Below are 16,255 nucleotides of genomic sequence, written 5' to 3'. Positions count from 1 at the left end.
ACAATATTTCAACACAGTTAAAATCGCAGTAGTTGGTAATAGTTAGTAAGTCACATTTAAAATCCGCGCCAAAACCCAGCTCTCTCATTGGTTGCTTTCAAATTCGCAACCCTCTTAATCTCCCGCTATTTGTACCCATCGCCCCCATCATTTTTCGTTTCAGGTGTACGCTGCACCCTTCACCACGCTATCCTCCGCCGAAAAAACCGCCCATTTGCGCCGCCATCTCTCTTGAAGCCGCTCCCGAAACTCAGCCAAAAAAACATAGTGTGCCGATTTAGACAGTTGTTACTTATAAACAAGTTTAGTTTTTTTATGTTTTTCTTTGAGAAATCCCTTCAAAAAAATAATGAACAAACTTTACAAACCCAAAGGTGAGCCGTTCTGCCGCCGCCCCCGATCCCCCTGACCCCTCCGCAGTAACATTTTCAGATAGTTTAACGAAAGTGTCGAAAAATGTCCGTCGAGAAGTGCGTCCACGTAGCAGGAGTGTGTACACGACGAGCTCTTACATCAGCGACGACTTGGGAACCCCGCGGGACCTCAACAAGTACGACAACCCGTCGCAATGGTCGCCGTACGTGCCCAAGCCCATCGTTGTCAAAAATTACTACCCGGATGACCTGAACGTGTGAGTTTTTTTGAGGTTAAGTGCGAGGTGTTCATGGGGGGTTGTAGAGCGAGGCATGGACGGATGAAGGGTACATGGGAGGCACGACCATCACGCCGCACGGGGTGATCTCGCTGAGGCTGCACGATAGGATCCGAGTGGATATTTCGCTGGACAGGGCCATCAGGATTATTAACATGAAAAACTATATTGTGTTGGCCTTGAATGCGAGCGGGAGCTCGTCGGCGCTGATACACCCCAACGGGAGGGTGCTACAGTATGGGTCCAGGGTGGAGATCTTGGCCCATGATGGGCAGGGGAATAACAAGTAAGTTTTATTTACGACTCGAGAAGTACACTCAAATATGACTATTTTTGAAACTGAATTGTGAATGATTTTTTAAATGTAGCGAATCCATTTTTTAATTTTTTTGAAACGAGAGAGAAGGAAACGATTTTTTACAATTTTGTGTCACTTCCGTTGTTAAAACATCGAAGTAGAAAACGTGAGAACGAATTATATTACAACTTGAAGTAGGTTTTGGATTATAGTGACATTCTTAGTTCAACTGAAAATGTCATTTGTCAGAAATTAAATTTGAGGTTAGAAAAATCTGACATTTTAGTTGGCAGCATTGTGGTTTGTCATAATCGAGTTCAGTGACAACCTACACATAAATCTTTAACTGACCGCAAACATGAACGTAGCACAGTTTACATTCTAGAACAACCAAAAGAAATTAACGAATTTTAAACTAAATTATTGTCCTAATATTAAATTGTTAATACATATTTCTAGTCCATGTAGATTATGAATGTATAAGGAATTCACGTTCGGTAGATGTAACTAGATTTGGTAACTTTTTTTTTAAGCTGTGTAACTGCGGACATAATTGTTCTAGTGTATAATGTATAACTGGAACGTCAGAAAGTAGGTATCAAAAATGTGACATGTAAGTAAGTAAATGTCAAACATCGAAAATGTGATGGTTTTGTGATAATCTGCTGAATCTATTTTTGAATCAAGGAGAAAATCACATCCCTCGAAAAGCCCAAAGAGGAACCCGCATGTAAAATTGTGAATCTTTTCCCTTCACTAGTTTTTTTGGGAGGGCAAGATTTGATGTCATCATCATGGATCCACAATTTTACCATAGATCCATTTTGGTATATCCATGTCTCATTCAAGAAAATGAAAAGTAAATCTTCACCACTATCACGCAATTGGAGATACCGCCCTAGTAATTTGATTCTGGTAGCGTGGTAGCTATAACGTGTTTAAAATGTGAAAAACTTTGCCTTCGGAAACCTAAATTTATATGTGTATTACGTACAATTATTCTCAAAGCCGAGTGTTTTCCCACTTACAAAACAATAACGATTATAATATAAAACTTAAAAACCAATTGTAGAGCGGAACCAACAAAGTATGTAGGTGGTGTATGTATATAAATCTGCGCAGTCGTCTTTCTGATTCTGATTATAAAATTAACGGCACCGGCGCCATTGTATTGGTATTATTTTAAAATTCGAAAAGCACTCGACAACACAAGCGAAGTTTACGGAAAATATTTCTGCCACCAGTATAACTGTTTCCGTTTTACCCAAGCGTTGTCCCTTTTCTCTGTAATTTTTTGATAACCACGAAATATTTCTTGTCTCTTTTCCTTTAAAATGGGCTTTCTTGTGACTACTTTTGTGGAAATTGTTTCCACGCTGTATTTAAGGATTTTCTTGAAACGAAGCGTGTTAAAATTAGAAAAACTTTGTTTTTTTCCACACAAGTCAGATTTGACATTTGAATTAGAAAATTAGACGGTTGATACCAATCTTTAGTTTCTAGTGATCTTAAGATTGCAACTTAACCACAGAAAAATTTCTGTCAGCTACTTCTACCGAACGTGAATGCTTATTACGTACAATTTTACTACAAATTCATTGTAATATTTTGAATGTATGTTTATTGTTTGACACTTAGCAGCAGCTAAGATTACTACTGGTCCCAGAAAGGAAGTAGTTAATAAAAGGCATACGTCCAGTAAGTTCAAATTTCCATATCAGGATTACCGGAAATATTTAAACCCTAATCGTAGTCAGGATAAACATAGGTAAATTTTTTAACAACATATTTTTTACTAATACTCTGTCTAAAACAAGTTTGTTTTATGGACGAACAGGATTTTTATGTTAGGTTTGTAACATTCCAGAGCATTCGGTTTTGCAAGTTCAAGTTAAATCGTAAAATGTTGCTATACAGTTCTGATTTTTTTTCCAAAGATATGGATGTCAAGGGTAAAAACTGAACACAAACTCATAAACCACAACCGCAGGAGTATAAATATTGTTATAGAACTTTAAATTTTTTGACAAAAATCTGGATCTTTAAAGTAAGCACTCAACATAGATTTATAAACCATAAGTGCAGTTGTATGTTATTCTATAAAATTTAAATAATATTTATGGGACAAAATTTTATGAGGTCGTTAATTTTTTGGGAGAGGATAAACTTTATATTTTGATTAATCTTTTACCATGCTTATGATAACCTTAAAAGAACTAATACGTAATAAAATTATTAATATGTGGTCAATGAAAACATAAAAATTTAGAAAACAGCATAAAAACAACATTAAATTTTTTATACATTTCCTTTCGAAGTTTCATCGCGTGTCATTTTCAAATTGTCAGTATTCGTCAGTTTTTTCGATCGCTTACTGGATTGGGTAGATCTGTTAAAAAAATACTACTTTGGTTTAAAATAGTATCTAAAAAAAATCTCTTTTCAAATTCAAAATTTTCTGTAATTAAACGAGGATGTTTTGATTTTTGTCTACTTTATTCTGTCTAATTTAATTAAATTAATTTAGAGATTATGAAAACCTGCAGTGAGGAGGCGGATCAGTCTAATATGTCTCACTGGTGGGTTCCGACAATACTTTGCGTGCGATAGTAACTTTCGACAAATACTTCTATAGATCATCTTTCTTTAGCAGATAGTGTGTTAGTGAATGTGAAAAATAAAAGAATTTCTGCCAATAAAAAGTATAAAAATACTAAATATAAAATTATATTTATATTTATAAAAAGTAAATTTTTTGCAGTTAGAACCACAAATATTAATAAGAGAAAAATATTAAGTATCTATTTATTTTTTCGTAATAAAAACCTATTATATTTGTCAGCCTACTCCACTTTAGTGACGAATTTAAATCGCGATTCGGTCTACGACCATTTTTAAGTTGACCCATTTAGTAAAATTTACCCTTTTTAGAGAGCACAGAAATGTGATTTTTACAGAATTCAGTGTATAGAGCAATATTTTACATATTTGCCAAGATCAGACTGATTTTGCCTAATTATAATATACCCTTTACCCTTCATTTTCTTACAGGGTATGTCATTTGGCAAAAGTCAGTCTTATCTTAGCAGATACTAGCGTTCTAAGAAAATAAAAGGCGGGTGGGCAGGACGAGTGCTTGCCAAGATAAGGCTGATATTACCAGATAACATACCCTGTAAGGGCGGGTGGGTGGGGCTAGTACTTGCCAAAATAAAACTGATTTTGGCAAATGACGTACTCTCTAAGAATATAAAGAGGACGGGGCTAGTATTGGCTAAGATAAAACTGATATTGCCAAATGGCATACCTTAGAAGAAAATAAAGGGTGGGTGGGCGGGGCCAATACTTGCGAAAATAAGACTGATTTTGCCAAATGACCGTTTCATGACCCTCTCTGTTGTCTGTCTGTAATAATTTCCGAAGCTGCATCTCAAAAGTTTGGTTATTAGGTACTATATAAATTTTACAAAATAACATACTCCGAGTCTAAAAGGGCCGCGACTGTAATAGGTTCAGTAATTTGGGAGGTTACCTATGTAATATTTTCCAACAGACTACGAACTGAGTACTCTATATTGATTTAAGTTTTCTCGTGCAATTTTTCATTTAAGATGAATAAAACTGAGCGAACTGTGAGTTAAAACAACGTTTTTCGTGCCCCTGATTAATCAGAGTCTCTACAACCCGCTTTTCAAATTGGTATTGCATAAATTACACGGGTCAAGTATGAGCAATTAATACGACTTATCTGACATTTATTACTAAGGCCTTTTTTGAGTAACATACGTGTTGCTCTTTTTTATTGCTTTGACCAATTTATCCCCTACATTTTGACATTTCTGCAAGAATTTAGGTTAGAATTCAAATTTGTATTTTATTTTTATAGGGAGATTAATTTATTAGGAGTATTTATTTTGTATGTAATAATTACAAATAAATTTTCTTTTATTGGACCATCATAAACTTCAGCACAGAAATTTACATATGTCACATAAATCCAAGCTTATAGGTAGTAAAAGTTTCGGACTGAATCCTGACCAAATGCATACTTGAGCTAAATTCTGGATAGTTGTCCAAATTTATTGACACACATGATTAACCAATTGAATACAAACAAAATTATCTTGTAAGCTTTTAGAAAAAGATTTAATTTTTCGGAATATATATATTTTTTTTTCAGCAGAAATTTTCAGTTCAGATAGTTGTACTGTCCAACGATTCTAATGTGTGCTACCTATGAGTTGCCCTCTGGCGGTTCAAAGTGAAAAAATAACTGAATGCCCTCACCTTGTCTTTTTACAGATACGCAAAAATGTGGTACAAAGGTGTGAGCTTCACGAGCGACCAATGCGCCCTCGTCTACCTCGTGGACTCGGCGGGCACTAGAACCACAACGGACACTTTTACTGACCTGACTGGCGACATAACTCTTGACGTTTTCTACAAGTGAGTAAAAAAAGCAGCGGACAAAATTTGGCGTTTATTTTTAATTTTTGGTAATTTAGCCGACCCAATTGCAACGTCGACTTCGCCTGCATGACTCCTGGCACTCATTTGGTTAATGAGGCCGTTAGTATTCTGCAGTCGGCCAATTATTGGCTTACGGAGGATCGCACCGACAACTGGATCATAAACAACGTGCGAATTTCACAGACTGCGGACGGCCTTGTAAGGTAGGTCAGGTCACTATTTACACTGTGAAATGTCTGGAGTGAGATTTATGTTGCATGGGTATTTGACTGCGTGGAACTTTTACTAACATTTAACCAACCCATTTGGTGAAACAAACAATTCCTTACAACGGAAGTTCCACTATATATTAAGGAATTAATTTATAAAATTGCTATGATAATATTGAAGCGACCTTTTTTGATATTTCAAAACATTTGAGTTTGTGCTAAAAGCGTATAATGTTTGACTTTAAATCAAAGTTGAAAGTTTAAACAATATATTTTAAACTGGGACATCAATCTAAATTGCAACACAGATGAGTGCATACTAAAGAAACTGATTAAATTTGAATCCCATTAAGCGCTGTTACAAAAAATTCGAAAAACTAAAATGTCTCAAATTATTGTATACACAAAAACTATATACTGCTTGATTCCATTGATATTAAATTATCAAGCTTCATTATGATCTAAACGAAATTTCTCAATTTTAAATACTCGATTAGTCTCTAATAAAATAATAACCCTGCACCAATGCAGAATTCCGAACACTAAACTACTCTAATAACACCCGAAGTAAAGACTTTTTATTATTTCACGGCTGCAGTACAGGTAAGCATTTTTAGCATGTAGCATGTTTGAGACAATTTAGAACAAATGTGGTCGATGTGAAAATTCATGAGAGCTTATTATTACCGATATTGTGATAACCCAAACTTCCCGCCTTTAAATTGACCTTGAAACAAAGGTTTCAAAGGCCTGCGAAAAATTCAAAAATTCAAAATTTGGCCTTGGCTGTGATCGTCTAACAAATGAAAACATACGTTGTGTTTTTTTTTTTTTGAACATTGGCGGGAAGACGTTCTTTCATATAAGTGAGAATACACTGCGGATGAGTCGAGAGCGCAAGAAATAATAGACAAAATTTTTGGGAGGGGACAAAAAAATTGCGCCTCCTCTCTAGGAGGAAAAAGCTGCGAGCGAAGGCGACACGGACTTGCCATCTCGCATTCACTCCTCGGGCCCAAAAACCCCCTATCGTATATTCACGGACATATTACATTTCAAATGAAACACCATAAAAATATGAAAGAAAAGACACTCGCACATACACATATAGAAAAAGAACAAACACAAAATCCTATACATCTGTCTGGAATCAATGCAAATATTTGAATATCACAAATTTAATAAAAACAAAGCAAAATCTGAATTAAAGTAACTGGATGCAAATACACAAGTCATTATGGGCGTATGACGTCAAATTTTAAAGTTACGGCAGTTAACATGAGCACAACAAAAGTACCTCTGGGGTGTTCTAGCATAAGCGGAGTTTGGGGCTACCGGTTCGGGCTGGTCTCCCCTGCGACGGTGACTCTATCTATAGGCAAGCCTACCGCTCAGCACCCCTCTATCTAACGAAGAGACGTACCGCGCAACCCAGGCCGTTTCGGTCGAAAACTGTTGGTTGGAATGTCAAGGGCTATAAATAAGCTGACAGCTTCACGTCGTCCAGACCGTTCCCACTGACTATACAAAGCCTACACTCCTTGTGCAGATGGCGCGACAAATCCCGCTAGCCACCAGCAGGAGCGCCCTGCGCTTCTGCTACGTGTTTCGGTGTTATTTAACCTCAGTTCCATTTTTTTTGCTCAATTTCTTATAACTCTGATATTAACAACAACTGAACAAGTATTAAAGTTTCAAAAGAGCAATAAACAACACTTAAATTCGCCATTCAATTTTGGGGAATTTTAAACAACAAATAAATCTTATGTAAGATTAAAATTGGACATCAAAAAATTTATATGATAGAAACATTCACCAACAAAGTATTTACGAACAAAACTCAGCAAAGATTTACGAAAAGCAAAAGATCTGATGTTAAATAAACTTGTGCAAATAAAACTATTGCGAGGTTAAAACTGCAAAGCATGGAAATTTACGTTCAATTAAAATTATACAACAAAGAAAATTTACTGATTTTAACACTGTGTATTGTATGAGGTGAAAAATTGCAAAGTTAACAGAATTGACATGAGATTAATTTTTGCCACACTTTATCAACCATTCAAACAAAGAGTTTACATTATGTTAAATTATGTCATAATAACAATTTACTTTGAGAGTTTAAAATACCGCGAACTGGTAACCCCAACCATGGCCGACTAGTATAAAGATTATGGCCTGCCCAAACGTACTATACGTGCTGCCATCTATTAATAATTCCAAAAAGGACAAAAGAATTATTAACACTTTTTGAAAGGCACAAAGGCATTCATACCGAAACAAACGACCATTACACGTTTTGAAGTCTCATAATGTCAAATCAAATTAAAATTTTGCTAAATTATTAAGTGTAATTATTAATAGATGGTAACACGTACCTATGGTACCCATAGATAAATAATACTACGTAAATAGAATGCAAACCCCCACTTGATTTTTGGTCCCAATAAACGCCCCCTGGTGCCTTGTGGCCGGTGCTAAAGCATGAACTACTAGATGCGTCATTGCTGCATATTTTATAATTACTATTTTATTTTCATTATCACTAATAATATCAAAAACACAGAGTAGAATAATATGCTATTTATTAGTATTGTCTACGATTTTTTGACTTTAATTTTTTTTGGTACATTATACAAGCATTTTGATATAATGCATTTTTATGTGTGGAAAGTCTTGTATCGCGACCGCTTAAAATTAAATTCAAACCTTTTACAAATGTAAAAATTGTTAAATATATAATTTTATTACATATTTCACTTTCAATTAATTCCTTATGTTCACAATAAAACGAAAATTTGACATCATGAGATACTATTAACGAAATTCTGTTTTTGATGTTGTCGAAAGATGTACAATTGCTTGAAACGATTCTTGAAATATTATAAATTCTGTTAATGTTTTTTATAAAATCTAACTTACAATATTGCAATTTTCTGTTATTACAATTGTATTCTCTTATACGTATTAATTTGTAACATTGTTCGTCTTCCGAAAAATTGTTTAAAATTTGGGTTTTACAATATTCACACTTCAAATTTCTTAATGTTTTCGCAAACCAGCCAGACACATAACCAACAATACTTTTATGAAGATCTTTTTCTAAATCATATGGACACAGTTTTGCAATGTACATATTCACGTTTAAAATTTCGTAGCTCGTTTCATTTACTGAAGGTTGATTTATGTTTTTATCTACAAGTCCTTTAATATGAAATAAATCCGGTATGTTCGTTTTCTCACAGTTTGCGCCCATTGAATTTGAACTATAAAAATTGCGTAATAATAAAGATTTGAAACTTTCCTTAAATTGGACTGCCGTTAGATTAGTTGCTCGATTTCTTTGACTTCTGATTTTACCAAAATAGTTTTCAATAACATCTTGATTTAAACATCTAGATAAAAAAAATTTGCACCTGCCCTGTTCTACTAAAATTGTATGTAAATCCACAAAACCTTCTAACGTTGCAGTCCAGTTTTTTATACACGGAGGTACTACCATTTTTCCGGCCTCATCGACGAAATACATATCACCCAAAATTTTGACAGCTTCCTTCCAAAAATGTTTATGACCAGAAGATTTAAATACGCCCCCAGAAAATGGTTTTCCGCACCGTGGTTGAAAAGTACCGCCATTTACACTGTCGAAAAGCTTGTCAAAAAATTTTAAAATTCGTGCTGTTCCCATTGGCTCATGTGTTAAACTGCATTCGGCTGTAAAATTAAATTGTAAATGAATCAGTTAATTATTTTTAAATTTGTATTTACTAGATTTAACCAATAGCGTAATAGTCGATGCCACTGAGTGACTCAAAACTTGTGTCGCATAGCACACCTTCATCTTTCGGATTTTTTCCGGAATTACGTGGAGATCCGGAATTTTGTGTAGAGCCCGTAATTCTCCACATGTTAGATCACTGTAGTACGCATCGATTATATGTTTCCAATTTGCAACCAAAATTTCCTCGCTTGTTTTCCACACTAAATTTTTAGTAAGCAGATTGTTCCTAATACATTTAATTAAATGAGGCGTGTCATATAATGGAATAATTTCTTGATCCCCTAATAAAATTCTTCTTTTAGGTTCCATCCCTTTATGTATATAACGTTGTTTCGACTCCTTTAGCAGAGAATTTATAGCTGCTTGGTTTGGTTGGCCTTGATCACAAATTGTAACCAGAATTTTGATTCCACAATTTTGTATTTTTTCAACCAGAGTTTTTATAATAGTTGTCAATATGTAAGATTTTGTAGACGAAAAAGAAAATGCAAAGTATATTGGCTGTTGCCATTTTTTAAACAATCCGCGAATGAAAAAAACAAGAACATGATCTGCTATCTGTAAATTTTGTTCAAATCCAAAATTTTGAAATCCGAAAAATGTATCCGTATATTTCTCATAGTCTATGTGGGGCATTATGGACATTTCATCAAAAATTAATGCACATATTCTATCTTGGTTATTTAATTTTGAAGTAGATTCTTTAAGATTGTCGAAAATTATTTTGTCTACTGGAATTTTGTTCAAAATAGACATAATTTTTTGACGTGAAGGCAGTGCAAAAATCGTCTAATTTTTGTATAACACCTCCCAGACTGTTTATAAAACATTAATGCAAATAATTTATCTTCAGTGGTAAACCTGCGACCCTTTGGTTTGACATTTCGTCTTTTTAATTGTGATAAACAAAAATTTATAGCATCCTGACTTAAAATTTTGCTTTCTAATTTTACTTCAAATTTGGAGTATAATTTCAATCGTTGGCGATACGAAGCTACCTTAATTTTGTTTCTACAGGCTGTAGGCGAAATATTCCTAGAATTTAAATATAAATTTAGTATTCGAGAAGATTCTTGGTTTAAAGTTTCGTTTAGGGTTTCTCTGGAATTTCGAGATACTTCAGTACAAAATTTTTGAGAATCCAGTATAGAAATAGGGTTTACGGGATCATGGGTGTGTCTTTCGGAGTCGTTCATATTATCTGAAATTATTGTAAAAATTATCTATGGCATTCACTTGCACACAGACATTTACCATGCATAATTTGAATTGAAGGAATTTTTAAGTTTTTGATTGGGGCCAAAATCCGTTTCTTTAAAATATACATCGCAAAGAAAATATCCGTTTTTATATATTTTCATGGGATCTAATTTGCCTAAATTTGGATTCCCTGTCCGTTCCAACCAGATTTTAAAACGCTCGTTGTATTTGTAGGGGTTGGGAAAACGATGGCGTTTAATAATAATTTTAGTGTTTAGAGATTTCAAAACACTGCACAGTTTCATATTGTACTCTTTGTTATCACGTATAATCACACAAATGAGACTTTTATACTAATCATAAATGACATTAGTTTTTTTATTGTTTCTTAAAATTTGCTGCGGAAGTTGTCGCCAAGCAATTTTTGGAAAAAAATACTTCACTGCTATCAGTGCTATCTCTTATTATGTGGCCGGTACGTAAGCCTAGACACAAACCTGGGACACGCATTACAGCCGACTTTGCATTCTATTTTACGTAGTATTATTTATCTATGATGGTACCTCTTGGAGAGGCCATAATCTTTATACTAGTCGGCCATGCCCCAACAAAACACATAATAAACAAACACAAAAATATTCAATCATCGTTGCGGGGGAATATCTCGATAGTGTTATTAATCTCTAGCGTTGCGAGTGAATGCCTCAGTGATGTAATCACGATAACGACGATAATAACGATGATAACCGCCTAAGGGAAGAAATTATTTTAACCCCCCCGCTAGTTCGCAGTATAATGAATTTTGTTTAACTGCCGCAAATGAACTATTAGCAATCTTGTGTGAAGAATTAAGAAGTGTTATAATGTAACACTTACGTATATCCGTTCAGAAACTTATTCGTAATTAAACAACAAAGGTGTTATCCTGACTAAGTGAATTTCATGAAATCTTACAGCAAGTGGTTTATTTAAATAATCCTGATTGTTAAATTGTGTTTGCACTAGCTGACGATTAAGAAAAACTAACTTGATTGGTGAATTTACAAACAATAACACAAATTTACCGCACGTGTTTCGCGTTGAACGGAAGTCCGCACTTTTTCCGATTAAAAGGCCGCCAGAATTAGCTACACGTGTTGGGGGAAAACTGTGTCGTGATAGGAATTACGATTGATTGTCATTAAACAAAGGCTTCCTCCCATTTATTAACTACCAAACCAAGTAATTTAAACTAGCTCTTACCACGTGTTTACATTCACAAAAACACATTCAGACTGACGCTCCGCTGAACTACACCAAGCGCTACGTGCGTCTGGTTGCCTATGTTTAACGATTTTTTATTGAATTTTTTCTTTTCGCGCTGCTGTTAATTCATTTCAGCGCGAAAATTTTGATTTAAATTCGGTCACCACAATAGGTATACAGTTTGATGGAACTGTTCATCCAGTGTGTTTGTTTTAAAGATGATATAGTTTTTTTTTACATTATCAATTAGTTGATTTCTGTTCCACCAGATGATTATTTTTTTGAAGCGTTATGTTGGCAGCATCTATTTATTACCTCTTCTAGGCTTCGAAAAATAATGCATAGCGTAGGTCTTAAAATTGAACCTTGGAACAAACCACCTGTTAATTATTTAGTAAATTATTTGATTTTACTGTCTGGGATCTTTTTATTAAGTAAGAGTTGAACCATTCTAATGCTACACCTAGCAACCGTATCTGCTCAATTTGTCTAACAACAGGGTGCAGTCAAAGACTTTGACAAAGTCAATGAACATGGTGAATAATTTTTTATCTAGTGAGAGGTATATGAACTTTGTTAAGTAACTTATTATTTTCCATAAAATGTAGAAATCTCTTATTGACCATTAATTCAAAGATTTTAGAAATACTTTGAAGCAAGCTTATTAAGCTACGGCTTTTATATGAAATCCGCAAACCTATTTGGTAGTCCATGATTTCTGTCGGGCCTTCTGTCGAAATTAAAATGCAGTGCGTTTGAAAAAAATGCACCACCCTGAAATAGAAAAAATATGGCCTGACAGTCTAACTATTTTGAACGGTATACTAACAAGATACCCTCGAATCCTACTACGCACCATATCACCGCCAGCAGTTCTAACCTAACAATATATCAAATGTAGCCTACCATATTCATCTCTCTGCAAAAGCATGCCAGCGACATCCATTGATTTAGCATCACTATATATCTAAGTATCCTGGCCTAACCTGACCTGATCTGGATCGCCGAATTCGAAAGGAGTTTCCTTCCGTAATAAGTATGAGAGCGTAATTCTGGATAAACATACGGGAAAAACGGTTAATCCCAAAAATCGTCGCACATTAGCGAGCCGCGAGAACATTTAATAACGGCTCAGTCCCTTGGGGATCACAGTATGTCCGAGATAACTCAGTTCATTAACTCCGAACGCACATTTTCTTATATTTAGAGTTAGGCTTGCTCTTCTGAACCCCCCGAAAACAATCCTTAACCTCTCCACAATGAATTTGTTCGGCCGACATTTCTTGCTACAAAAGGTTCATTCCCCTTACGGTCCTCAGTATCAAGAATTTGTTTATTATGGCAAGGCTGTCGTCGCTTAGGTTATATATTCTAACAATGACAACCCGCATCATCGATCTGCCGAGCATCTAGATCATCTCACGTAATCAGATGCGGTTTACACTAGAACCTGCACTTCAGTCGCGAAATTGTGTGTATTGGCGTACTCGAAAACAATGCTATGCCCTTCCTTCACATATGCTACACTACCGTGGTCACAGAAGGGGCAGCCTATGATTAGCTCCAAGTCTTGTATTTCGGAACGCTTCCTTGAAAGCTGACCATGATGTCAAAAGGCCTCATCTTCCTTCATACCACTATCGAGCTGATCCCTCGAGATGCGTTCTAGCCGAACTCCTCCCGGCCATTAAATCTCTACTAAGTAAATCCCACGTGGGGACCTTCACGCTGCTCTTATCCACCCGATTTTCTTGGTTGTCTGGAGGCAACCATTACACTGGGATGTAATGGTTGCCTCTGACCGAAAAATCTAAACCGGGTGCCCATATGGTCATGTTTCTCATATTTACTTCTAAACTACCTCCTATGCCTGCGCCTGGGTCCTTCTGTTTTTTCACCTTTAATTCGCTCTATCGAACGGTCCCTACTCGCCGCGGTACCGTCATCGTCGAGATGTCTAGCCGGGCTTCGCTATTGTTGCTGTTTGTTTCTTTGGCTCACGAATTCCTCAAGTGCCTCGTTTGGGAGGACCGCAGTTTTCTTACTCTTGTTTATTTCAGCGTTCCTAAGCTTCTGATGTGTTAAATCCCTTCGCACTAAACTCATTACTCCCAATAATTAAAAGTGGTCTCAGAACTGAACATGATTTATTAGTGACTAACTACAAGAATTTTGGCACAATGAAAAGTATAAGAGAAGGATAAAACATAATGACCAACCGGGAGCGGCACAGTTTCCTCCCCCTAAACCCGTAAGTGGACTCTTCTGGACGCTGTTATGTGTGTTGTCACACCTTAAGTTCTTCTCTAAGTATGTAGTTCCACTTTATTTAGAATGATGTCATTTTGATGAAAACGCAAATTTAGCGTTTTTCTCTGTCTATCCGATTTTTTTTTGCAATATTACGAAACCACTAAGCTATATGAATATGAACGAAGTGTTCGCGTAGATTATAGAGTTTTAATATTAATATAGGTCTATAGGGGTGCGGTACGGTACAGGTCGAGTCCCGGCATAGGGTTAAGCAAGGCTTTCCGCCGACTTCAATGGGTGACCGATAAGGATCGAATCGCCCGTCCGTCTAAACCGCTCGGTGTGTCAGTTCTCCATATGCTTGACGACAAAACTAGGTTACGGATAAAGCATGTTGGTCAATTCATGACAAAGGTTAAGCATAATCGTGTTTGTAGTGCAGCTGTATTTTAAACTGAGTGCTGCTGTAATATTATATATTGCATAATATTTATGATTAAACACAACAACAAACACTGTTTCAAAATATTGATATGTGGTTGATACAAATATTAATTAAGAGTACACAGTTTTAAGCTGCTTTTATTTTACTGTAGGGCTATCATAAACAATTCACCATATGATAAAAAATAAAAGTCGTCTAGCAGATCATGAAATTTATTTTTTAAAATGAGGTTGGCATTGCAGATTTTTATTTTTTAACATTAAATTTGAATAGTTGCTAGACGATTTTACATACAATAGGAGTGGTAACAGACCCAATCTGTCGTGGATGCAATGAAGAAGAGGAAACAGCTGAGCACATTCTTCGTGAGTGTCCAGCGCTAGCCTCTTACAGGAAATGGCACAAAACAGGGAGTTCCCACCCTCTGCATTACTCAAGTACATTCAAGCATTTGGGTGGCTTGACGAGTAGAGGAGCAAGAAAACACCCTGATATGGACTTGGGGAAGGTACAATGGGCCCAAAGGCGAGGCCCAAGTGCCGGCTGGCTACGGTCAACCCCCATAAAATTAGAATGTAGAATCCAGAATAGGCCTTGTTTTTTTAATGTATAATGCACTACAAACTATGAAACTCCAACTTCAGCTGCAAGTCGACGAGTCCTGATGCCTTCGACGCGTTCCAAAATTTGTTCTTCAGCTTGCAGTATTCTTTCAGTCCTATCACAACCACGATCGGGAGTTTGAGGCTTGAAGGTACCATGATCTCGGAGATGCTGTATCATTGACGTAAATATTCGCGCACCTGCCGTTTCCATGCCGACACGCTCTGAATTGGAAAAATTCACCATTGTCAAAGACGTTAACCGAACACACGACGGCAAGCAACTGTTACATGATTGGTCATTCATTGAATAGTAGTTATGGTACCAATGGCGTGTAGAACAATTTAAATGTGAAATTTACACAGTACAATCAATCTTATTGTGAGCTATTCCCCACTTTTATTATTGCACATTTCGAAATCACTCTGTATATATAATACTCCTATATAAATATGTGTATATTTAAACATAAACAACTGAACGAATTACAGAAATCCAAACGACACATGTGACAGTTGACAATGAATCTGAGCATATTTGGTGGTTCCGATCAACTAGTGACTCTAGTTTTTTTTTTTTTTTTTGTAACTCCGTGAACAGTATTTTCCCATGCTTATCGTTCTTTCTTTATCTTTCCAGAGTCGGCCGCAACAGCAACAAATTCTCCCTCCGCACCTCCCCCACGAACGGTTCAGCATCGGTCTCATCCCCGTACCTCCACTGCACCGGATCCATGGGCCAAACGCGCCACTTGTTCGTCCGGCGAGGCGAGCGCAGGATGCACTACGACGGCACCACCTTCATCGTACGAAACGCCGGCCACTCGGCCGGCTTCGACGAAAGACACCAACTTAAAGTTTATTAAAACCAACAAAACGTTCGATTTTCGTGAGATCCGCGCGTTTTTGACGTTTCGTTCTACGACGGCATCTCATCAAATTCTTAGTTTTAATCGTCTCTTATACAAAAAGTGAACGACACCCAAAAAAAGTGCAATTTTTCTTGATAGTGTTGATGTCTCTTGCTTTCACCAATTTTTTTAAAGTGCATTTAAGCCAGTGATGTGTGGTATGATCTTGGCAATAAATGATTTTATGAT

The 16,255-nt window shown here is 36.1% G+C and overlaps 2 protein-coding genes across 2 annotated transcripts in view; both read left to right on the top strand.

Annotated features, from left to right (window-relative positions):
• The window catches only part of LOC135142619 (FAST kinase domain-containing protein 5, mitochondrial), a 12,292-nt gene extending 11,980 nt beyond the window's left edge, over positions 1-312 (top strand). The window contains exon 4 of the mRNA XM_064074359.1: positions 164-312. Within this exon, the coding sequence (XP_063930429.1) occupies positions 164-235 (72 nt within the window). The 3' untranslated portion in view covers positions 236-312. The remainder of the gene's footprint in view (positions 1-163) is intronic.
• On the top strand, positions 264-16,255 carry LOC135142621 (uncharacterized). The gene is made up of 6 exons (XM_064074362.1): positions 264-374; positions 421-629; positions 679-938; positions 5,253-5,396; positions 5,456-5,623; positions 15,796-16,255. Exons 1-6 carry the CDS (start codon positions 350-352, stop codon positions 16,019-16,021), a joined length of 1,032 nt encoding a protein of 343 aa, XP_063930432.1. The 5' UTR covers positions 264-349; the 3' UTR covers positions 16,022-16,255.

The sequence above is a fragment of the Zophobas morio genome, unplaced genomic scaffold (assembly GCF_036711695.1).
Source record: "Zophobas morio isolate AGI-343-1 ecotype UQ-CSIRO unplaced genomic scaffold, CSIRO_AGI_Zmor_V1 ptg000049l, whole genome shotgun sequence".
Lineage (NCBI taxonomy): Eukaryota > Metazoa > Arthropoda > Insecta > Coleoptera > Tenebrionidae > Zophobas > Zophobas morio.
Note: the sequence above shows the minus strand (reverse complement) of the source record. Positions and strands in the feature narration are given on the sequence as shown.